The sequence below is a fragment of the Petaurus breviceps genome, unplaced genomic scaffold (assembly GCF_028583685.1).
Source record: "Petaurus breviceps papuanus isolate PSGF00001 unplaced genomic scaffold, PetGlider_PUasm1.0 76, whole genome shotgun sequence".
NCBI classification, from domain to species: Eukaryota; Metazoa; Chordata; class Mammalia; order Diprotodontia; family Petauridae; genus Petaurus; species Petaurus breviceps.
In genome coordinates this window covers 23,926,374-23,951,985 of record NW_027186473.1, presented here as the reverse complement: position 1 = coordinate 23,951,985, position 25,612 = coordinate 23,926,374, and the positions used below count along the sequence as shown (strand labels likewise).

The following is a 25,612-nucleotide window of genomic DNA, read 5'->3' as shown; positions in this document are numbered from 1 at the left end:
TAAAAATTAAAATGATAGCCTATCTCCCTCTTGCTAATGGAGAAAGATTTTCCCCCATGGTGATTTCTCTATATTATTATTTTTTCAATAACCACAGAATAGAGCTCCTTAATTTTAAAATCTAATATATTTCTCCATTCAGAAATTTTATCTGATGTTTCTCCCTCATTTTCCTTTGCCTGACTTTATTCATTTATTCATGGCTTTTTGCAGTATTTGGCTCTTTGGACATTTGAAAATTCATGCAGAAACTCTCTCAAAATTGGCAAAGTTATAAACTCAAAAAATTGTGTGAAATATTTAAGGGAATAGCCCCAGAAAATCATATTGTTAAGCAGCAAAGATAAAAATGATGCAAGAAAACATACAGAAACAAATTAATCTTTGTACTCACTGAGTGTCCACACCCCTTTTCCCTATCCAAGGTCAATATATAGACTAGTCATCAAAAAAGCCCCAGGCTTTTTCTTATGTCTGTGTGACCAGGGCATAGATTTGTCTGAAAAAGAAAAAAACATCTCAAATTAATAAGCTCAGTCATGGATCTTAAAACAACTCTATTCTAGAAAATTAGGTCATGAACATCATTAACTAATGAGAGAGAGACAGAAAGACAGACAGACGGAGAGAGACAGAGAGACAGAGAGCGACAGAGATTGCTTGCAAATATTGAAGCCAGCAAAGCTGTAGTATTTGTCAGTTATAAGGAATTTTATATTCATTAAATAATTGATGTTACTAGATTAGAGCTGTGTTTTTATGCTTGATTTGGAAATGAATCATAGAATTTATAATTAAGAAGTAACCTTAGTGCTAATCTAGATTAGACCTTTCATTTTTTCATAACACAGTATGGTTGTGCCAGCATTTTCTCCACCATTTATGCAAAATGCTCCAGGCTTGGCTAGAAATACAGTTTGGATTCCAAATAATGGAACTGATGCCCAATTAAGGGAAATTACAAAGCCAAATGAATGGCAGAGCTGAGATTTTTGTCCAGGACTTCTGATTCCAAATTCAGTGAAAATGTAACTTAGAATGGATAATTTGATTAACTTTATTCCATGATGCTAGAAAGTCTGAAATATGATAGCAATTGATCAGTAGAATGCATGTAAGTGTTGGATAGCTTAAAGTTGAAAAAAGATTTAATTAGTCTTTTTCATTTTGCACTCAAGATAGATTATAATCTGTAATGATTGTTCATTAAGGAAGGGTTCCTCCTTGGCATCTATTAGCAATAGATTGATATACTTGGATATCTTTTGAAGTTTACATATCACATGAATTTCTGGCATGGTGTAATACCCTTGACCAAGGTTAGTGTGGTATCCCCAACTCAATTCTTGCTGAAAATAAACATTTTAAAATAATGAGACCAGATTTTATATAATTCTTTCAGATTTACAAAGTGATATCGATAAATTAAATCATTTGAGAGGCACAGTGCCCTATTAGATACTATAGGAACTCTTATCTCCATTTTATAGATGAGGAAACTAAGACTCAGAAAGGTTGAGACTTGCCTCTATTATTCAATACTGGAGGTATATTTGAACTTGGAATTTCCATATTTCAAATTTAATATTCCATCTATCATTTGAAGCTTTAGTATAGGTTTTCTCCCTCCAATCCATAGGGTACCTTAAAAAAGGAGACATTCATTATACTTTGACACAATATGAACTTCAGAACAAACATGCAAATTTCATCAGGTTCTAGATCTGACACATATTATTTGTGTGACCCTGAGCATGACTTACTTTTCCATCAAGATGTCTCGTGCCTTTTTTAAAAAATCACAAAATATATCTTGGAAACATAATGACAGAGATTATAATGTTTGATGACCAATGGACTTTTAATATCAAGTGAAACTTAAAACAAAGAGGCCTATGCTTATCAAAAGTGTTGCCACTCTTGTGGAAAAGATCCAGTGCACAGTCCAAATGGAAGAGGGATTCCATATAACTAGTGAAGTCCTCAAGCTGCTCTTGGAAAACACCATACTAATTGAAAAAGAATAGAACCAATAGAAATTTGCAGAACCTACAAATGCCATTTATAACCAGTATGATGTGACAATCTATATAAGGGGGGGATGAAAAATTCCTGCTGTTTGTTTTGTCCTGTTTGATAAGCAATTTGATGAACAACTTCTAGAGCAACATTGGATGTTTATTGAAAATAGACAATGAGTTAGGCTCATTGTTGAAGGAGAAGAGCCTATGTTGCATTTGAGAAATGCCTTTAAAATATCTTTTTATGACTCCAAGCTTTTTGAAACAGAAGTTTATCTGTTTAACCATGCTATTTGCTAGTGATGTTATAGGACTGTAAACCAAGCAATACTACAAATTGAAGAATTAAAATTAAAGATAACGCAGTGACATTGGAAGGGTAAAAAAAAAACCTTAACTTGTTACAGTAAATTATGTATTACAGAGAAGTTATGCAAAGGATACAATAAATGTATGATATACTTTTCCCATCCATCCAAATTAAACACATTCATATACATATGTATGTATATATACACATCTATAAACACATATATGATGAGAATATGAAAAGATTTAAAAGATTAAGGAAACATTTATTAAACATTTACTATACACTTATTTACTATAAGCCCTGAAAATACAAATACAGATAAGAAATATACTACTTTACCTCAGGGCACTTTCATTCTTTTTGTGCATGTGTATATACATGTGTATACAAAATAATATATACACATATAATATATGTGTGTATACATGCATGTATGTATGCATGCATGCGTATTTATACCAAGATTTAAAGTTGCTGGTTTTTTCGCTCTCCCACTTCCAACAACCCACTGAGGGTTTGGGGAGGTAGGCATGAGAAAGGAAGGGAGGAAGGAAGGAAGGAAGAAAGGAAGGGAGGAAGGGAGGGAGGAAGGAAGGGAGGGAGGGAAGAAGGAAGGAAGAAACAAACAAAGGAAGGAATGAAGGAAGGGAAGGAGGGAGGGAAATGTTTTGGTGGTATAGTTCTAAACAATATTAGACTAAACTCAGTACTCTGCATCAATATCACAAGGATGGGACCTTTGGTTCTGAACGGAGTTAGAGACTAGAGCTCCAGGGAACATGGTGTGGACATGGCATGGAATAAGCATTGTGGCCTGAGACTAAACAAAATCTAAAAAGGAATAGGCTATTTATATAGTGAGAACAATTAATCATTGAAGGATCCCATACTTATCCAGTCAATGGGAAAACAACTCAAGAAATGTTCCTCATCAAATGAGTGAGCCCTCTCATGGTTAATTTGTGGGAGGTCATGGACTAGAGTAACAGGATTGGCAGGAATGGATCAATGATGATCTGCATTTTGGAGAGAGTGTCTTCTTCAATGAGGTCACAAATTTATTGGAATATTGGAGTTTCTTTTTATTGATATTTCCTATTGACATTCACCGAAAATATATGTCCATTTTGAGACCCAAGAGAATAGAATTTGTCAATAATTAAAGGTATTCCCAGGATAATATGCTATATAATATAAAAAGAAGGAAAACAAATCAATCTTTAATATGATGTCTTCCATGCCAATTGGTGTGAAACTTGAGAAATCATTTGGAATCTCTTTTAAAGAAACTTAAGAATAACATTTTTATGAATTACTACATAGTAGTTAAATTATTACAAGAGACAAAGACTTAGCCAACATCATAAAATATTTGATAGTGATAAAGTGTAGTGATTTTTCCTTTCAAGGAATTAGACCACTGGAATTACACTATATGATAGTGCTATTTGAAAATATACATTGACTAATTTCAAAAGTGTTTAAGATGCATTTTCATGAGATTATGAAATAAATGCCACATTTTCAGCAAATAAGTTAATTACTATTATACGGATATAATTTAAACATCCTCATTTTATGGCATATTGTAATGGTTTTAGTTTTTCCATCATCAGGAACAACACTGGCAAATTCCTAATGATATCCTAATTTGGGATTATTTTCGTGTCATATTGATTTAAGGAATTTGATTTGTTTTTGTTCAGGGAGTCATTCAAGAAACTTTTCTTCATTCTTTTTATGCACTCATGTATTTATTTACTCCAATACAGTTAAAAACAACCACAAATAAATGACAAGAAGAAAATAAAACACAATTTATTATTCTGTGAACATTTTTAATGGCACTCTTTGCTTCTCTTTCTTCATACTTATTTCCCTAAAGATGCTAATTAACAATATTCAATTCAGTTCCCTTAGTTTGTTTATACTTCTACTTTGGGTCTCGTGTAATTTCTATTTCTTTAGATGGAATTTTGCATAACAATAGTGTCAGACCAATCTGAAATTGGAATTAATACATTCAAAAGGACACAAAATGAAAGGTTAAAAATTGAAGCATCTTTTATCTCATATACTTTTCCTGTAAAAGGAATTTTCAAAACAGAATCTACATTGCTGTAGATATCTGATCACTTACTATATCTTATTAGTCTAAATTTCACAATATTTTATTTGTGCCCCTTCTCTCCTCTCATATATCTTATTTCTTAACTTCTCTCACCTAGGTTATTATAATAGCCTTGACAAGGAATGACTTCTAAAAACAGCTGACAGGTTATTATCCAATTTTTGATTGAAACCCTCCAATCAAGGACAATACATTACTTCTTTATTCAGATCTTCCTACATTTTAAAAGCTCTAATTAATTCCCCCACATTTAAATTAATGTGAAATATTATTCTTTACACATTGAATCAAAAAGACTTTAAAATAAAAAGGAAAGGATAAGGAGAAAACTCTATTCATGTCCCACATTTTAGCTACATAAAGAGAAGCTCCAATGCAGAATAAGAATAATTATGGAGATAGCCAAATGTTCCAGGAGGAAAAAAATCAGTCAGTAATAAAATCTATGCCCTCAGATGTTTATACAAATGTAGCAAGGAGGACTAAAAAGCAAGCTACACTAAAGACCCTAGAAGAGAAAATTATGTTTTCATGAGTCTGATGTATACTTTATTAAAAATATTGAGGAAAAAATTATAGCTCAGGGTCTTTAAAACTGTTTCCTATCATAGGCACCTTTAGAATTCTAAACCTTTGGTGCTTTATATAATAACAATAATAGCAAGAATATCCTAATATTCCCAGAATACTATTTACATGCATAATGTGAAGTATATAGGATTTTTAAAAAATAATATATACATATGTGTGTATGCACACATATATTCATATGTGTATGTGTGTGTTTCTGTACCTGTTATTGCATGCATAGGAACAGAGATAAAGATAAAGCCTGGGTTGAATTTTACATAGAAGAAAGTTACTACTAGTTTCTGTCCAAATGTAATGGCCCAGTCATGGTACATTATATTGGATCAGATTTAAAGTTTCTTCTAAAATTGACTCATGCTATGTGACTCCTGAGATGAAAAATTTAGTCCACATTCTGGTTTACTTACATTTACTCACATCCAATTTACTTACATATTTCTGTGTTGTAAATCAATCCATATTTGTCCTGAGCATGCTCAAATCCTTTTGCTAGACTATATATCTCTATTTCTATCATCTCTCTATGTGTATGTATATGTATATATGCATATGTGTGTATACATACACACACATATATATATAATGTAAGAGTTTACTGCAGCACACAATGGCATACACATGGCTTAGATTTATGGTTTCAAAGAACTTTTGTATCCAATATGAAATTTATTCCTCACAACAGCATTATGAGTTAATTAGGATTATCTTGATCAGGAGTTTGAGATTTAAAGTGGTCAAGAGACTTTAACAAGTGCAGGGTTATACAGAGCTAATCTTCTGAATCTAAGTTGTGCTGCTCACAGCATGCCATATTCCCATAAATGGTGATTTTTCTTTATACTAAGAGATGTAGAATACACTGAAATTCTTCCAATCTTTCTCTTAATAGTGAAGGGTACTTGAATCTTGTCTCTTGTTTTCCCTCCTAACTCATGATTTAGATTTCTAAGTAGTTTGGTTCTAAAGAAAAAAATTTCACATACCATTGTGGGGGATAAACAATTACAATAAATTCTGTTAAATTCCTGATATATTCCAGATATTGTCCTAGGCACTGGGGATACAAAGTTAAGAAAAGGAGAATCTATAAACTAAATAAAATGCATTTTTGAGGAAAGGATACAGTAATTTCAAGAAGGAAAGAGAACTTTTAATTGGAAATTTCAGGACAGGATTCACGGAGGAAGTGGAATATGATATGGTCTCTGAGGGAAACTATGGATTGCAGACATGTGTTGGGGTAGACAAAGGCATGTGGATAGGAGTTGGTATATACTTGATGAGGAATAGCTAGTAGGCTATTTTAACTGGAATGGAGTGTGGGGAAGGAGAGTCATTTTAAATGATTGAAAAGGTAAATAGGAAACATCATGGAATCACTTACTTAAATGTCATGCTGAGTATTTTGTATCTCATACTAGAACAAATATGGGACCATTAAAGATTTTTGAGGGAGTGGGATGGGACTGCCATGGTAAGACATATCTTAGGGTTATAAATTTAGTAGCCATGGAGGTGATGAATCAGAGAGGGAAGAAATAATTGAAGGCAGAGACCAATTAGATGACTATTTTCCTTGTCCTTATGAAAGATTCTAGAGAAGAAATTGTATGAGTGGAGAGAAAAGTATAAATACAAAATATGTTGTAGACTGCCAAGACAGTGACGTAATTGCATATATGGGATTGACAAAATGGGAAATTAAGGATGATTCTAAGGTTTGCTACTTAAAGAGTTGAAGGACAGAGGTACCATCAACAAAAATATGGAAATTTGTACAGGGGAGGGTTTTGTGAAAAATGCAATTCCAAAATTCCTAAGGTCATCTATTTTTGTTTTCTGCTTTTTATTTTCTCATCTTACCTTTGAAAAGTAGCTTTAGGATTGGGAGTTTTCCCATCTGAATTGGTTCAAACTATTGAGATAATTTTGAACTATAAAGGGACCTCCCAGTCATCTGTCCCAAACCATACACTAAAGGAATAACTACTCTAAGATACTCAGTGAGTTACCAGCAAGTTTGCCTAAAGGTGGGGGAACTCATTATTTACTAAGCAATCTTTATTCTAATTAGAGAATTATTTCCTCTGATATTATTTTCCTACATAGAGGGAAAAATAGAGGCTGAAAAAATTTTACTATAGAACAAACCAAATGAAAAACCCTGACTGCAGCAACTTAGAAGTTTCATGATTCTATTACTTGGCACACTTCCTCCAACAATACAGATTTCAACCCTTCCTTATTTTAGGAGATGATATTACAATTCTGTTTTATTTTCAGATCAGAGTCATGGTAGTCATCAGAACTAATGCATAATCATCAGTTGCTCTGTGAAAATAGATTGCAGTATTCTTATTAGTGAAGGAATTATTCTTAGATATATTGGTGCCTGCTAACAGCAGGGACATGATTCATCTGGAAGCATTAATTCCTTAACAGAGCACCAGTAGGAACTCACTGAGTTTTTAATTGAATTGGACAACAATATACAGAACTAATGTTGCATGTCAAGCTTCATGCTTTCACTTTTACTTAACATTTTGACTTTTTCATAACACAATCCATTTTAATCCTGAACCAATTCATTTGAGGTCTGGGATGTCTAGTTATCTATAGCAATACAGTTAATAAGTTCACACTCAAGGTAAACCTTTTAAGTAAACAAGGATTTATTAAATGCCAATTGTATACAAAGAATTGTGCTAGGTACTAGAGATATGAAGGAGAAAAGCAACATTGCTGTTTAATAGATACTTTTCAGAATAAACCTAAAATGAGAGTTTTGTTGCTGAGGTAATACTTAATGTACAATTATTTTAATCTGGTATTATAGTATTATTCAAATGAGAAAAATAGAATAAAATATTAGAAGCTATTCAAGCAACATATCTGATTTTGCAAAAATTAACTTACTAAAAAACTTTTTTCTGAATTTATGAATACAGGTGACTGTAAAAATTAATAAATCATCATGTGCATTGATTTAATACTTAGTAGTTGTAATTCCTTTTATATCCATATGCTCTTCCTTTAAAAATTAGTAACAACAATAATTCCAAAACAGATTATGATGTTTAAATCAAACTTTTTTTTAATTTCCAGAAGAATGAGAAAATAGAAAGCCATTGAACTTTGATGTTAGAAGAAAATGGTTTTAAGATCACAACTTTGCCCATTGGCAAGTTATATGACCCGTATAAGTTTCAACTTTCTCATTTGTAAAGTTCAGATAATAGATTCAGGCTAACTGATATTACAGTCCATCCAGAAAAATAAACTCTTTCTTGAATTTTCAACAACTTTGAAGGCTTAATAAAACAGTTCAGAAATGTTTTTTATATACTTTTCTAAAATTAATACCTTATTTTTTCCTTTTTGGAGAGGGGAAGGTAGGGCAATTGGGGTTAAGTGACTTGCCTGAGGTCACACACCTAGTTTTTTTGAGTTATATGTCCAAGGCTGGATTTGAACTCCAGGGCCACTGCTCTATTCACTGTGCAACCTAGCCACCCCTAAATTTAATACCTTTTTAAAGGTAATAGTTTTAACATAAAGTTTGGGGATACAGGAAGGAAAACACTCCTGTCAGGCCAAAATGCATAAATCTCTGGTTGAGTACTTTGTCAGATAACTAATTGGTGGGTACTCTTTCAATTCAAGTAAATTTAGATTAAGCATCTACTGTTTGCAAAGCTTTTTGCTATGTACTGTGAATAAAAAAAATAAGACAAAGATCTTTTACATCCTAAATGCTGTGTTGTATCCATATTTCTTTGTCAGGACTATCTGTTCTCAGTGGCTAGACTAATTTTCTGAGCTCTAATTAGGCCTATAAATTGTTATAGATTAGGTAAAATTGGTGAAAAATGAATTGATCTACATTATAAGATAGTCTAGAAACTTTTTTCACAGCAAATAAAGCATATTCACAGTATTGATTCTTATTAACTTATTTAAGTAGCGCATAGATTTAGAGAAAATTATTATTCATATTGTGTTGGTTTTGCCATTCAAAACTGTTAAACCTTTCTGTGGACAGATTAGTTTCCACAAGATATTCCAGGTTATTTAATCTGGGAGGTCCAACCATGATCTAGATGTATGTGCCTGGAAAAAAAAATCACCTAGTAATTTTCAATTTATTTGCCAATCCATTTTGCAACTTATTTGTGCAGGATTGGAGGATTATTTTTTCATGATTTATTGGCATTCCCTGAAGATCTGTGGAGTAAGCAAAATTCCATATGAGGCTTTGTACAAACTGTTATAGGGAATCACTTTGGACTAATACATTTTCACTTTTCTTTTTGAAATGTGAAACTATGGTCATTTAAGCACTCCACACAATAATGCTGGATACTATTAATTATTTTTCAAAAGATAATCATGTGACCAAATCTCAAGAAGAAAGCATATTTCTTAAGAGTACCAGTATGAATATTCTACTTTGTGGGCCCCATGATGATTTTTGTTACTCTTCCAATTCTTTTTCATAGTTCATGCTAATGATGTCTTTTGATTGATTTTATATTTATTCTCACAAACATTGACTATCTTTTGTTTTATTTTTTGGAAGACAATTGGGGTTAAGTGACTTGCCCAAGGTCACATGGCTAGTTTGTGTGTGTGTGTGTTAAGTGTCTGAGGTCAGATTTGAACTCAGGTCCTCCTGACTCCAGTAATGGTGCTCTATTCACTGCGCCACCTAGATAGATATTGGAGCTTTGATTTGATTAGTACATGAAATTCCCAGTTAAGTCCCTCCTAATATAGGATGGCACCTTCGGTGAAACTTATAGACTTACAACATTTCCTAATTTAAGTGAACTAGTGAATTACCCAGCGACACATAGTCAAAGGCAGGATTTGGACCCAGGTCTTTCAGGATCCAACACAAAATATTATTTTAACATTTCCTAGGCATAGTGACCTTTGTTAATGTTGTTATAATCAATAAAGGTATAATTATAGAATGTAGTAACTAAATTAAAATAAAAATTGTACCCAATTATAACATCTTTATGGGTCAAAAATTATATGTTATATAAGTTGTAAAATATAATGACATCCAAGAATAAAAAAAACAGAAGAAAAAATGGTATTCAATATTGGATATGAAATCAGAGGTCTGATTACTGTCTTTGTGACATGAATAAGTCAATCAACATTGTCCAACTTCAGTTTTCTATTTGTGTGATGGGGAGAATGGACTAGATATTGTCTTCCAATTTTAAATTAATGAGTATAAGAGCAACAATGTTGTTTCCATATATTTTATGACTTGGTAGGTGGGAGGAGTTGATACCAACATTCCTCTTCAATATATTCTACCAATGAGTCATTCATTTAGATTAACAGATTCTGTGAAAATGTGATACCTTCCCAGAAAACTAAGCCAACAGATCATTTGCACACTCAAGTGAGAATTAATTTAGTGAGATAATTAGGTCTAGATTAAGGCTTAGTTAAAATTAACATTTTTTCATTGAATGGTAGTATTGATTGGAATAACAAGGAAGGAATTACAGATTTGGTAAGAAGGTCCAGAGAAAAGTAGGAGGCTAGAGTGATATGCAGTTTGTTAGGACATAAAGATGATTTGGGGAATAAGAGGACCAACTTTAAATTTTTTTAGGACATAATACATGTTTGTAGGATTTTGTACATGAGACTAGGACATAGTTCAGATGAGCAATTTCATCTTTGTCTCCGTTTTCCCTTAAAGGACGAACTTAATGGTTGCTATCATTGAATTAACTGAGTGATTCTTAAACTTGTTTGTTCATGGCAGTCAGGTGAAATTCTGAAATCTGTGGATGCCCCCTCAGAATGTTTTAAACACATAAACTGAAATAGATAGGAGCACAGAAAAAATCAATTACATTGAAATAATTATTAAAACATTTTTATAAACAAGTTCATGAAAATCAGCTTCAGAAACCCAGAATTGCATGCTCTCTAATGATCATAACTGCTCAAAATCCTGTGCATCATTTGCAGGTTCCTGAGTGCCAGGTAACAGGAATGGTAAAAAATAATTCAGAACCAGAACAATGGGGAAACAAATACAAGTGAAATATGACTCATGTGTAATTTTGCCTATAGTCAGTTACAGCTGGAATTCCACTTAGGATTATGATTGAATTGAAAGAGTACTGCAGGCAGAGGATCTAAATTTCCAGCTGTGTTCTGTTGCTTTTTTCTTGAAATTCTTTGGACAGGTCAAGTCCAATATCTGGACTTCTGTGCAGATAATGACTGTGTGGGGAGGAATTATTGAAGAACTATAAAGTCTCTTGTCACTTTAAATTTTATGGCACTAACCTATTAGTATATAATATGCTATAATATAATATACTTATATGCTATATACAATTGTATATATCAGAATACTTATAGGTATTAAATATATAACTATTTTGTTAAGTATATTTTTATAATAAATATAATGGTATATATTATGATACATACTAATATAATACACTTATATAATAAATTATATACCAATAAGAAGATAAACTTTTAGAACTACTTCATATATAATTTGGTTAAGGATATGAAAACTATTGTTACATATTTAAACATTTTTAAGGATTATTTTCCCCAAATATAATTATTTGAGAAGAAATGCAGAGTTTCAAAATAAGTGTTAAAAGGATATTTTGCTCACTAATGATTTGTGAAGAGGAAAAATAATACATTTTAGATTTTCCTCTAAGATAATTGATTTCATACTAATATTATTAACATACTTTATTTTTTATGTCTAGCAAAAATATAATTGATGGTCACTATGCAATGCTTTTATAACATGGGTCACTAATATTATTAGTAATGGTATTCTTTATGTTTTATTTTTTGTTTTTCTTTCTACTTATTCCTACGTCTCTTCAACTTTTTTTTTCCTATAAATATCAGTGTTCAGTCACTCAGAAGGAGTACTATGCAGGTATATCTCTTAAGTCTTTTAGGTAGTTGGAAAACCATTTAGGTCATAAGTCAATAAAACACAATTAGAGCAATATTTTTACTTCATAGTGAAAAAATAGAAACTTAGAAAATGTAAGATGTTTTCTTAAGTTCCACAAAGATGTGCAGAGTGAAATCATAGAATGCTAGAACTAGAATGGATTGTTGTGGTTATCTTGTATGTTAAATAAGTTAACATTTGTTATCTTTGCCTTTTCCAAGTTGCACATATTCTAAGGCAACTGTTTTCTGTAGTTTTCCCCCAATGATCTGGTAGGAAAAATTATTTTGGAAAATAACTTGAAATGATGGGGAGAGATGGGCCAGGAGAAAAACAGATAAGAGAATATAAACAAACCCTACCTACATATTTTACACAAGCAGAGGATATGTAAAGGCAAATATTCATCAGTATCAGAATAAACAAAAGGCAGTTGAGTCAAAGAAAAAAAAGAACAATCACAGAATCATAGAGATAAAATTAGAGGGGACATCAAAGTCATCTAGTCAAACCACCCACATGCTAGGAATAAGGAAATTTAGGTCCATAAGAGTTAAGTGAACACGTTCAAGATCACAAAGGTAGTAAGTAGTAGAATCATGTTTTTAAAATAGATCATCTGAATCCAAAATTAAAAGTGTTTTTACATCACACTATATTATCTTCATTTCATAGGACAGTTCTTTATCAACTTCATGACAATTTCTTCTTCTTCTTCTTCTTCTTCTTCTTCTTCTTCTTCTTCTTCTTCTTCTTCTTCTTCTTCTTCTTCTTCTTCTTCTTTTCTTTCTTCTTCTCCTTCTTCTCCTTCTTCTCCCCCTCCTCCACCTCCTTCTCATTCTTCTCCTTCTCCTTCTCCTTTATCTCCTTCTTCTCCTTCTACTTCCCATACCCAGTTCTTATTGGCCTTCCCCACCTTTTGTGATCTTCTTCTAGACATATTCTACCTTATTTCCTAAGTGGTACCAAGACTGAACACACTAATTCATATATGGTCTGGTCAAGGCAAGTAAGAGCAGGACTATCATCTCATTCCTCAGGGGAATTATGATCCTCAATATATTCCAAGATAATGTGGGGGTGTGTATAACTGTGTTACACTGTATTCTCAAATTGAGTTGTTAGTTTACTGAAAATCTTAGATATTGTTCAAGCAATCTGTGGCCTAAATAGACTTTTTCTGTCCTGTATTTGAGAAGTTATTATTATAATGTTTTTAGATTTTACAATGCAAAATTCATTTTTATTTTTTTAATTTAAATCTCAAAACAACCCTAGGTAGTAGACATTTATAAAAACCATTCTTCTTTTTTGTTATATAAATGTCTATCATTTTAATAACAGAATTACAAGAGGGTATAGCAATGTGGTTCTATGGTCATTCAGTAGTGTAATCTAATTGATTTCAAATGTCTGGTTTGCATAGAAGTCTTGCCAGCCAGCCTTCATAGCTCAGTGGCAGTTTTGCATTTCTTGGCTAAAGTGCACCTAATTACTGTCTTCTCCACACACCCTCTGCCTTCATTTTTATTAGTTTTTTTTTAGGTTATACATGTGTAGTTATGCAAAACACTTCCATAATTGTCATGCTGTGAAAGACTAACTATATTTCCCTCCACCCTGTCCCGCCCCTACTTACTCTATTTTCTCCTTTGATCTTGTACCTTTTCAAAAGTGTTTGCTTCTGACTATCCCCTCCCCCATTCTGCCCTCCTTTCTATCACCCCCACACACCTCTTATCCCCTTTCACCTTGCTTTCCTGTAGGCCAAGATACCCAAATGAGTGTCTATGTTATTTCTTCCTTAAGATAAATCTGACGAGAATAAGGTTCACTCATTCCCTCTCACCTCATCCCTCTTCCCCTCCATTGTGAATCCCTTTTATTGCCTCTTTTATGTGAGATACTTTACCCTTTTCTATCTCTCCCTTTCTCCTCTCCCAATATATTCCTCTCTCACCCATTAATTTTATTTTTTGATATCATCTCTTCGTATTCTGTGCCCCTCTATGTACCCTGTGCCCCCCTCTTTCTTTCTCATTTCCCCCTTGCCTTTCTCTCTATTTCCTCTAACTACCTTAATACTGAGATAGATCTCATTATTTACAAATATCATCTTTCCATGTAGGAGTGTAAGCAGTTCAACTTTAGTAAGTTCATTTTGATTTTTCTTTCCTGTTTACCTTTTCATGCTTCTCTTGATTCTTATATTTGAAAGTCAAATTTTCTATTCAGCTCTGGTCTTTTTATTAAGAATCCTTGAAAGTCCTCTATTTAATTGAATATCCAACTTTTCCTGAAGTATTTATTTTGTTTTGCTGGGTACACCTGGTGATTCTTGGTTTTATTTCTAACTCCTCTGATTTCAGGAATATCATATACTAAACCTCCAATCCCTTAACGTAGAAACTGCTAGGTCTTGTGTTGTCCTGATTGCATTTCCACAATACTTGAATTGTATCCTTCTGGCTGCTTGCAATATATTTTTTTCCTTGACCTGGGAACTCTGGAATTTGACTGCAATGTTCCTAGGAGTTTCCCTTTTGGGATCTACTTCAAGATGCAATTGGTTGATTCTTTCGATTTCTATTTTACCTTCCAGTTCTAGAATATCAGGGCAATTTCCATGATAATTTCATGATAGATGATGTCTAGTCTCTGTTTTTGATCATGGATTTCAGGTAGTTCAATAAGTTTTAATGATCTTTCCTGTATCTATTTTTCACATTCGTGGTTTTTCCAGTGAGGTATTGCACATTGTCTTCTATTATTTTTTTTATTCTTTTTTTTCTGTTTTATGATTTTTTTGTCTCACAAAGTCATTAGCTTGTATTTGCTCCATTTTAATTTTGAAGTAATTATTTCTTCAGTTAGCATTTGGGTCTCATTTTCCATTTGGCCAGATGTGCTTTTTAAAGCATTCTTCCCTCATTGGCTTTTTGGACCTCTTTTGCCATTTGAGTTAGTAAATTTTTTTTAAGGTATTACTTTCTTCACTATTTTTGGTGTTTCCTTTAGCAAGTTTTTGACTAGTTTGTCATGATTTTCTTGCATTACACTCATTTTACTTCCCAATTTTTCCTCTACTTTTCTTTCTTCTTTTTCAAAATCTTTCCATGACCTGAGATGAATTCCTATTTTTCATGAATGTTTTTGACATAGGAGCTTTGACTTTCTTGTCATCTTCTTGTTGCATGCTTTGATCTTCTTTGTCACCAAAGTAAGATTCTATAGTATGAGGATTTGTTTTTTTTTTTATTTTGTTTATTCATCTTTCCAGCCAAATACTTGAATTTCTAACTCTTTGTCAAGGTAGAACTCTGCTTCCAATGGGGGTGGGGATGAGGTTGGTTTTACTCTCCCAGGCTTCAGGGGTTTTGTATCAACCTCTTGATCCCCTCTCTCCCCATCTATGAACCCAGAGCTCTGGAAGCAGCCACTGCTGCTGCTGCCTCTGTCACCACCTCTACCATCCCAGGTCAAGGACTGGACCTCGCTCCTCTTTCACCCAAGCCCCACATCATTTCCCCACTGACCTTCCACACTGTCCTTGGCATTTGTGAGTTGAGAAGTTTGGAAACCACCATGACTTCCAGCGATTCAATCCCCTGAATTATGCTCCATCACCCTCTGTTTTGGCATGGCCCATACCAGATTGCCTCCACTCCCAACCCAGTGAGATATACACTTTCCTGTCAACGCTCCAGTATGTCTTGAGCTGGAGATGTGTTTCACTTTGTCAGTATGTGAATCCTGTGGCTCTAAAATTTGTTTAGCATAATTTTTTACAGGTATTTGAAGGAGTTTGGGAAAGAGTTCAAACAAGTCCCTGCTTTTGCTCTGCCATCTTGACTCTTCCCCCTCCAAGATTATTTTCTAAATTCAATATTGATTTATTTTTATATCTTTTGCTTTTTAGATTTTGAGTTTCAAAATCTGTTCCTCACTCATACATTCTCCCCTACTAACTGAGAAGGTAAACAATATTATATTAATTGTACATGTGAAGTCATGTAAAATATATTCCATATTAGCCATGTTGCAAAAAAAGCAAAAAATAAAATGAGGCAATTTTACTTCATTTTTTTCTCAGATTTCATCGTAATTGATCAGAGTAGCCAAGTCTTTCACTTTTAATCATCATTGTGATATTGCCGTTACTGTGTACAATGACCTCCCAGTTATCCTCACTTCATTTGACATCTGTTCTATAGGTCTTGCCATGTCTTGCTGCTATTGTTTTTTTTTCTGAAACTACAGTTCTCATTGTTCTCTATAGCATAATAGTATTTCGTCACCATCATATAACACAACTTGACCAGCCATTCCACAATTGATGAGCATGACTTCAATTTCCAATTCTTTCTCACAACAAAGCAGAACTAAGTATTTTTGAACATAGAAGCATTTTTCCTTTTTCTTTTATCCCTTTGGTGTACACACATAATAGTGGTATTGCTGAGTCAAAGCATATGCACAGTTTAATAGCACTTTAGATATAGTTCCTCATTGTTATCCATAATGGTTGGATCAGTTTCTTCTCTACCAACACTTCATTAGTATATCTGTTTTCTCTCATCTTCTTCAACATTTGTCATTTCTTATGGTTGTGAGTATGTGTAGAACCAACATAATATTCACAGCTCCAACGGTTATGCTGAATATGCCAGCATACTGTTCAATCACAAAATATAGCAGAGTCTTTATATAAAAGACAGAAGCAAAACATTTATTCAGACACTAGAAAACTGAATCCCCAAACCAGAAAGCCAAATCCCTCACAGTAGCAAAGAAGTTAATACACCAGAACAGCACAGAGAGCCATACCATCCTTTAGACTTCCCAGAAACCAGCCTAGATGTCTGCCTGGGTGCATCCTGTCCTCCCTTAGTCTCTAACTGCTCTGATTCTCAGCTTCCTTTGGACTCTGTTGCACCCTTCAGCAAACTTCTCCAACCACAGGCTCCATGTGATTATGTTCAGACTATTACGGGACAGGGAAAATTTTTAAAACAGAGCAGGTATTCAAATTCCCCTAGGCTTATTAAGCAGCAGGAGGATCTTCAAATTCCCATTGCCATTACAAGTAGTACAGCAGAAATTTTTAAATGTGTTTCTCTACTTAAGTGATATAGTACATTTTATATAGTTATAGATAGCTTTGATTTCTTTTGTTACATGTAATTTTATTGCATCATGATCTGAAAAGGATGCATTTAATATGCCTGCCTTTATGCATTTGATTGTGAGATTTTCATGCCCTGATACATGATCTTTTTGGTTTTTTTTTTAGTGTCGTGTACTGCTAATAAAATGGCAGTACATTTTTAGATTTATCTAGTTCAGGTGGGCAGGGGGGGGGGAGTTGACCTCCCTCACTGCTATATTTTTCTCTCTATTCCTTCCTTTGACTTATTTAACTTCTCTTCTAATAATTGGGATGGTACAACAAGTGATGTATATGTGTTTAGTATTGATATTACTTCATTATCTATGGTACCTTTTATCAATATGTAGATTCCTTCCTTATTTCTTTTAATTAGATCTATTTTTTTCTTTAACTCTGAGATCAGGATTGCTACCACCATTTTTTTACTTCAGTTGAAACATAATATATTACAATCCTTTACTCTGTGTGTCTCTCTTCTTCAAATGTGTTTCTTGTAAACAACATATTGTAGGATTCTGATTTTTATTCCATTCTGCTGTCCATTTCCATTTTATGGAAGAGTTCATCTCATTCACATTCACAGTTCTGATTACTAACTGTGTGTTTCGCTCCATTATATTTTTATACTTTTATACTTCTTTCTCTCCAATCACGTGGTCCTACCTCATTAATGTTTGCTTCGTACCACCACCTTTCTCAATCAGCCTCCCACTTTCTTTATCCTTCCCTGTCCTATATCTACCCTCTTTGCTATCAGTTCCCTCCTTCCCTTTTCTTTCCCCTTTCTCCTCCAGTTTCTGAGAGCATAAGATAAATTTATATAACCAATTGAGTGTTTATATTATTCCTTCTTTGAGCCATATCCAATGAGTGTAAGGTTCAAAAATTGTTCACCTCCTCCTTTCTTTTCCTCTACTGTAATAGATCTTTTTTGCCTCTTCATGTAATGCAATTTACCCTACTCTGCCTCCCACTTTCCTTGTCTCCAAGTATAATGTTTTTTTAACACTTTTTTTTAATCATTGAAACAAATGCAACTTATACCTACACCTCTATGTATATGCCTTTTAACTGACTTCATAAAGATACAGTTCTCAAGAGTTATAAGTATCTTCTTCCTGTGTGGGGATGTAAACAATTTAATTGTGTTCAATAATGTATTTTTTTTCTTCCTGTTTACCTTTTTATACTTCCCTTGAGTCTTGTAATTAAAGACCAATATTTCTGTCCATTTTTTGCATCAGGAAAGTTTCAAAGTCCCCTATTTCATTGAATGTCTATAATTTTCCCTGAAAGATTATGCTTAATTTTGATTTCTGGTTGTAATCCAAACTACTTTGCCTTCTGGAATGTCATATTCCAAACCCTGTGATCCTTTAATGCAGAAACTACTAAGTTCTACATAAATCTGACTGTGGCTCCTAGATATTTGAATTGTTTCTTTCTGGCTGCTTTTAGTATTTTCTCCTTGACCTGATAATTGTGGATTTTGGCTAGAATATTCCTTGGAGTTCTAATTTTGGGATCTCTTTCAGGAAGTGATCAGTAGCTTCTTTCAATGACAATTTTACCTTTTGTTTTTGCAAAATAAGAAAAGAAAACAAAAAGGATGGGCCTGTGCATAGCAGAATAACAAAAAGTATTCTTAATATACAGCAATAAGTTTCTATTTCAAGAAAGTCTATATAATAAATACTACACATTGTGTTCAGAGATGTCTCTGTTGGCTTCCTTGAAAGTGTTCTCTGATCTGTACCCTTTACTTTGTTATTTTTCCCCTTTCCTCTCCTAAGAAGGCTACAATTAGATATACATGCATATATGCTTATATGCATATATGTACATACATGTATATGCTTGTGTGTATGTGTTTGTATGTATACAGTATAGACATACACATACACATATATTTACATAGATACATTCAAAAATCTGTATATATACATACATGCCCATACACAGATATAGATATCTATAGTCATGCTCATATATGAAAATATACATACATTCATATGCATCTTTGTAAGACTGTAGTGTACTTGTTTGTCCTCTGTTTCTCAGAGGGTAGATAACATCTTCCTTCATATTTTTCTAAGTTCACTAACTCATCATTTCCTACACCACAGCAATATTCCAATGTTATACTGCAAAGTTACTTAAAATAGTCTAAACATATTAATTAATATGACTGACATGTAATGTGGTATCCCTATTTTTCTCTTTTGATTAAATCTATTTTAGTTTTATATTTATGTGAGATCGTGATCACACCTCCTGCTTTTTTTTTTCCTTTTAAATTCTACTCCTTGGGGCGGCCAGGTAGCACAGCAAGTAAGAGCATCGGCTCCAGTGTTGAGAAGACCTGGAGATCGAATCCCGGGCTCAGACACTTAGCACCCACCCAGAAACACCTGGCCGTGTAACCTTGAGCAAGTTACTTAACCCCATTTGCTTAGGGGTGGCCAGGTGGCTCAGCGAGTAAGAACACCGGCTTCAGTGTTGGGATGACCTGGAGATCGAATCCCAGGCTCCTCAGCACCACACCCAGAAATAACTGACCGTGTAACCTTGAGCAAGTTACTTAACCCCAATTGCTTAAAAAAAAAAAAAATTCTACTCCTGATCTTTATTTTATGTTTGTGTGAATCCCTTATTTCCTATCCCTCCTGACTCATCTATTTACTTCTACCACCTACCCTGTCCTACTATTACTTAACCTACCCACCTGTAGGGTTCAAAACTCCCTTGAATTTTGGATTCCCATGAATATTCATGGTCCTTCACCCCAAATAGTATGGCAAGTTTGATACCAAAGAAAGAAGTCAATGCTGTTGCGTAGATGTCCAGACACACCAGATCTTGTACTGGCCGCTGTGGCCTTGTTATGGCTTTCACTGATCGGGATGCCACACAACCCCTCCAAAGATCCCTTTCTTATCCTCTTTTACCCCACACATGTACCTCTTACCCTCTTGTTTCTATCTGAATTTAGTAGACTTTTAGAGCTTTCCAATTATATTTATTTTCTTTTTATCCCAATGCTCTAGACACCTCTGTCTCACCTTATCTCATCCCCTCACCCTCTCATTTGTTTATAAATTTGAAATCTATTTACTTTTAAATGCATATGCTGTTCTCTCTTTAGCCAAGTTATGATGGAATATTTTTATTCTGTAGCAAATTATGAAGGGTATTGCTTCAGAAAAACCTGGGAAGACTTATATGGACAGGAAGAGTGCAAAATGAGCACAACCAGGATTATAATATACAATTATAAATATTATTAAGAAAATTTAATTGAAAATAATAATTCAATAACTGCAAAACAATGACCAACTACAGTGTCAAAGATTCAAAATGGCACATGCTATCCACTTCTAATTAGAGAATTGATGGACTTCTGAGGACAGATTCAAATACATACATTCTTATACATATATGCATATATGTGTGTGTATATATGTGTATATATATTATACTTTTTTCCCTTTTACTTTGAGAACATGGCTAGTTCACAATTTTGTGTATGACAATACATACTTGTAGTGGGTTTTGCTTTTCTTGCCTTCTTGATGTATAGGAGAGAGACAATGGTAGAGAGAAAATTTATAATTAAAAAAAGAATTTTAAAAAATCTGTGCTTTAAGAAATTAGATAACACATCTATAGCATTTTCTTGATTTACAAACCAGTCTAATACCTTTCATAAAAGATTTTTTTGATAAAAGACTAAATGTGGTTGTTTGCTATGATTTGCTTTTTCTGAAACCATGGTAATTCTTTCTGATTTCTGCTTCCTTTTCTAAATTTTTACTGACCATTTCAATTACTATTACTATTGATAGTAAAATAAATTATGTGATTTTTCCTGAAATTCATTTTAATGACCTATTTGCCCTAATATAAAGATTAATCCTTAATTTTAATGAATTTACAAGCTAGTTCTGGAGAAAAAGTAGTTCCTTTTTTATTAATAACTATATCTAACACATGCAACAGATAATATGAACTCCCAACAGTTTAGCAGAACAAGAGATTAAGTAATGTTAGAGCAGTCTTTGAAGATAATACTGGAAGTGTGATTAGAGAAAAGATAGACATATAAAATTAGCACTGACCTTCTGCTTTATGGTTTATAAAGCTATTTTCCTTAAGACAAACTTGTGAAGTAAGCATGTCCAAGTAAATATTAAAGCCCAAGCACCACACCTTACTCATTAGTGTATACAATAACTTTAATCTAGTTCTGACCAAACTAAACAAAATAATCTTTTATCTTTTTATATTTTTAGCTCAAGTACATTCTGTATATATTTTAGCATCTATTAAGAAGACATTATGGAATATTAGAACATGTGCTTCATATGGTATCTTTCTCAGTGCTTAGAATAGAAATTATATAAATATTATTTTAGCATGGATGAGTAAATGGTAGACTGTTAGAATTATGCTAGACTGAGATTTGACAATGTTATGGTAGGATTTGCTTATAATGTGTTAATAAGGAAATCAACATGATATAATGTAAAGAACACCATTCTTGAATTAGAGGACCTACCTTCAAGTTCTTACTGAGCTCTAACATCCCTATATGACCTTGGCAAGCATTTTCTCCTTTCTGGGTCTTAGTTTGCTTATCTGCTTAATGAAGAGGTTGTACTAGATGGTGTTAAATGTCCCTTCCAATTATAAGGTTCTATGATAATTATGTTTACACTAGAAAGCAGAATTGGTCAAATTAGTATTATGTGTATAGATATACATCTATTGGGATTGTATTAAGAAAATATATTACTCTCAAGATATTGTACACTCTGCATTTGGTGATATAAATAAAATCGATATTGGCTATAGCCCAGAAAAATCTGGAAGAAAAGTTGTCTTAATTAAGGTCATCACCACCTCCCCTACTTCAATGTGAGTCAAAGATTATAAAAGTGTACATCCCCACTTTAGACTGATCATTCTCCTCAATGTGAGATGCATGATCTTAGGTAGATGAAAGAGAGAAATGGACTATATAATATATCTTCACAGCATAGTTTAATTATTTGTACCTTATGTACCAGGAACATTCAAGACATTCATATTTAAGTGTAAGTAGAAAAATAATTTCCTGAGTATCTCACTGCAAAAGTATCATTAATTTGGACTCCATTTAGATTTTTTGATTATGTGAGTAGGTTCCAGGATAAAATTTATTTTTGTTTTGTGGTATAATATAGTTAGTTTACAAACTATAAACAAGAAATTTTAAGAGTATAATTAAATAGTTCAAATGACAGTATTATCAGCATTATCATACCAATTTGACAGCTATTGTCAAGTTAATGATATAGGGAGCTATTTCTAAACACTAAAAATGAAGACTTTTGATAGTTTGACATAATAGAAATTTGACAATCTAAACCTTGCCATAGGAAAAAAATATTTGGCACCTTATTTGAAGAGAGATTTTTTTTTCCTTTGGTCAGAACTATAATAAACTCTCCAATGGAAGTAAGAAGAATAAGTAGACATTGACTAGGGTAATCAACCTATTCCATTTTTCTATGACAGCCACCATATCATTCACAGTACAACTGATACTAAAAATGAAAGAATAATATGTCCTGTGATGAAGTCATCTTCCTCATTCTGTAGCTCTCTTCATTTACTATGAAAGAGGAAAAAAAGAGATATGCATGAAAGAGATTTAGAAGTAAAATCCAAATATCATTTTCATTTCAAAATTTCATTCTATAATAATAATACAACAATAAAAATAAACTTATATATAAGTTTGGCAAATTTTGAAATATTATTATTATTTTTAATAATTTTATTTTTAAAAATTTTTAACTCTCACCAAAATAAATTAAATAAATGCAAAAGTACCCTTAAAGTCTCAAATATACATGTGGGTTAGCATTTATATAGCACTTTAAGGTTTACAGATACTTTACATGTGTTATCACATTTGATTCTCAAAACAATCCGATGAGGAAGGGGCTATTTTTGTCCCCATTTTATACATGAGGTGACAAAGACAAAGAGGGGTTAAGTGACTTAACTAAGGTCAGATGGTTAGTAAGTAATTTGAATTCAGGTCTTCCTGTCTCCATGCCCAACCCTCTCTCAAGTTCATTCACATGGACTAGTTGCTGAAGCAAACCTTTGATTCCACATATTTCCATACATTTAGGATCAAATCTTCAAAAAAAAAATTGACAAATGAAAAGTTACACATAGTGGGATCCATGCCTTATCTTGGGCTCTTTTTTTTTCCTTTTCAGTTGCTGTGAATGTGACTGTGACAGGGCTTCTTCCCTGTGCGCTGTTGCCCATCCAAGCCTAATATGGTTAGTGCTCCCCTTGAGATTTTTCACTCCTTTGTTTTACTTGCAGTATACATTTTCTTTTCCCACTCATGTTCCCTATAGTAGTGCATCTTATTAGCTAAAGATGGCTCAATGTAAAACAATATTGTTTCGCTAAAATGAAGATGGTGCCCCCAAAGTGACACAATAAAAGGTTCTGTAATAAATCATCCTAGACATATATGTATATATTTATATGTGCATACATGTATGTGTATATATGAAAATACTATATATAAGAACAGAACCAAATATCTCTATCTATATATCAAAGCTGTCATAGTGGTACTAGTTTATAATTTATTCTTTCAATTATCTTTTTTAAACATAATGTACAATATGCTCTACTAGGTATTGGGAATACAAAGGAGGAAAATATTGAGAGAGAGAGAGAGAGAGAGAGAGAGAGAGAGAGAGTTGTTTTGAGGGAAAAGTATAATTATTTTGATGTTGCTTTCTTTGGGGAAGAAGAGAAGGGGATATATTATTAACTAGATGAATTGGGAATAAATTTCATGTAAATAGAGACAGTTGAGATGAGGCCTGAAGGAAACTAGTGATTCAAAGAAATAGTGGAGAAAAGGGGAGATGAACTTTCCATATATGGGAGAAAATCTGAGTAAGTGTGCAGAGATGAGATTTAGAATGCCATATTGGGCAAACAACAATTTGCCCAGTATGGCAACAAATAAGGAATTTATAGATGATGGTACTAATGTGAAATCAGTTTTAAAAGGTTAGAACAAGATTTTAAAAAATTTTAAGATCTACACAGAGAAGTTTTCATTTTATTCTAGAAGTAGGGAACCACTAATCATTCTCGACCAGGTAATATAGTGTCTGACTTGTGCTTTAGGAATATCAGTTCAGTACTTCTCTGGAGAATAGATTAGTGATGGGAGAGACTTGACATAATGAAATCGATTAAAAAGCTGTTGGAATAAACCAGGTGAGAGGTGATGAGGGTCCGACCTAGTCTGGTGACCATGCGACTGGAGAGATCATGATGAGTGTGAGATTTGTTAAGGAGAGATGAATAGATTTTATCAAATGATTGGATATGGGGTGGGGATAAAGGAAAAATAAAAGGATCAACCAATGATAATCGAAGTGATTTCTCATCCATTCTACATTTGCCATGATTTCTGTGGAGCAAAAGTCATATCATATCTGAAAGCATCATATTACTGCTCTCATGTTGAATTGACTTTATCATTCCTTCAGAAAGAACCATGCAACTGACATTCTATATTGCTTTTCTTATATTTGTGTAGCCCCTATGTGTTTGAACCAAGTCATACATAAATATTTTGCAACCACCAAAACTGCTACTGACTCACTTGTTTTAGTTGATAGGTATATTTTTTTTATTTTTATATAGGGTTAATCTTTTTAGTCAAAATATGATCAAAGTTGAAATCTGAAATATATTTCATGGAATTCTAGGAATACCATAACAATTTTTTAATAAGCTGCTTTCTGGGTTAGTACTAAATAATCAGAATTTAAGTGATTTCAAAAGTGTGTATCTCCATAAGCAGGTGAATCATTTACAATGAGAAATAAAGAAAACACTGAATTTCAACCAAAGTTGGAGGGTGTTCCTGAGGTCATAGTGTAGAAATTATTTCAATTGTAAAAATCTTCAACGTAAAGTTAAATGGATAGTACACATTTAACTATTTAATATGCTTTTATGTCTCTTCTAAAATGTGGAGGGTCAGCGACGAATCATAAAGATCTGAATTCCTAAATCTTCCTATTTTTTTCCAATATGGAAAGCTGTGATCTTTGTTGCTTAATTCCTTCTGTGACTTTAAAAATATTTGAATACATAGAGACTAGTAACTAAATTGTGCATCATGGCTAATGCAATGTCCTACTCAATCAAACTGTTTTTTTTTCTTTTTAAGTGCAATATTGACATAGTAAGTGGATAGACAAGCCCCACCTCTGACACATCCTGGAGCCATTGGCAAGTTACCTACTCCCTCATTTCTCAAAGTCAATTCTCTAAAACTACAAATTGTAAAGAAGTCACTGATCAGCTTTAA

General features: G+C 33.0%; 1 protein-coding gene across 4 annotated transcripts in view; it reads left to right on the top strand.

The window, feature by feature from the left end:
• Positions 1 to 25,612, top strand: part of EPHA5 (EPH receptor A5) — a 520,714-nt gene that overhangs the window by 429,583 nt on the left and 65,519 nt on the right. For 2 of the 4 annotated variants that reach the window (XM_069105316.1, XM_069105314.1), the window contains one exon: positions 23,475 to 23,540. The exons of the other annotated variants lie outside the window; for them this stretch is intronic. In XM_069105316.1, the coding sequence (XP_068961417.1) occupies positions 23,475 to 23,540 (66 nt within the window). The remainder of the gene's footprint in view (positions 1 to 23,474; positions 23,541 to 25,612) is intronic. 4 annotated transcript variants of the gene reach the window in all.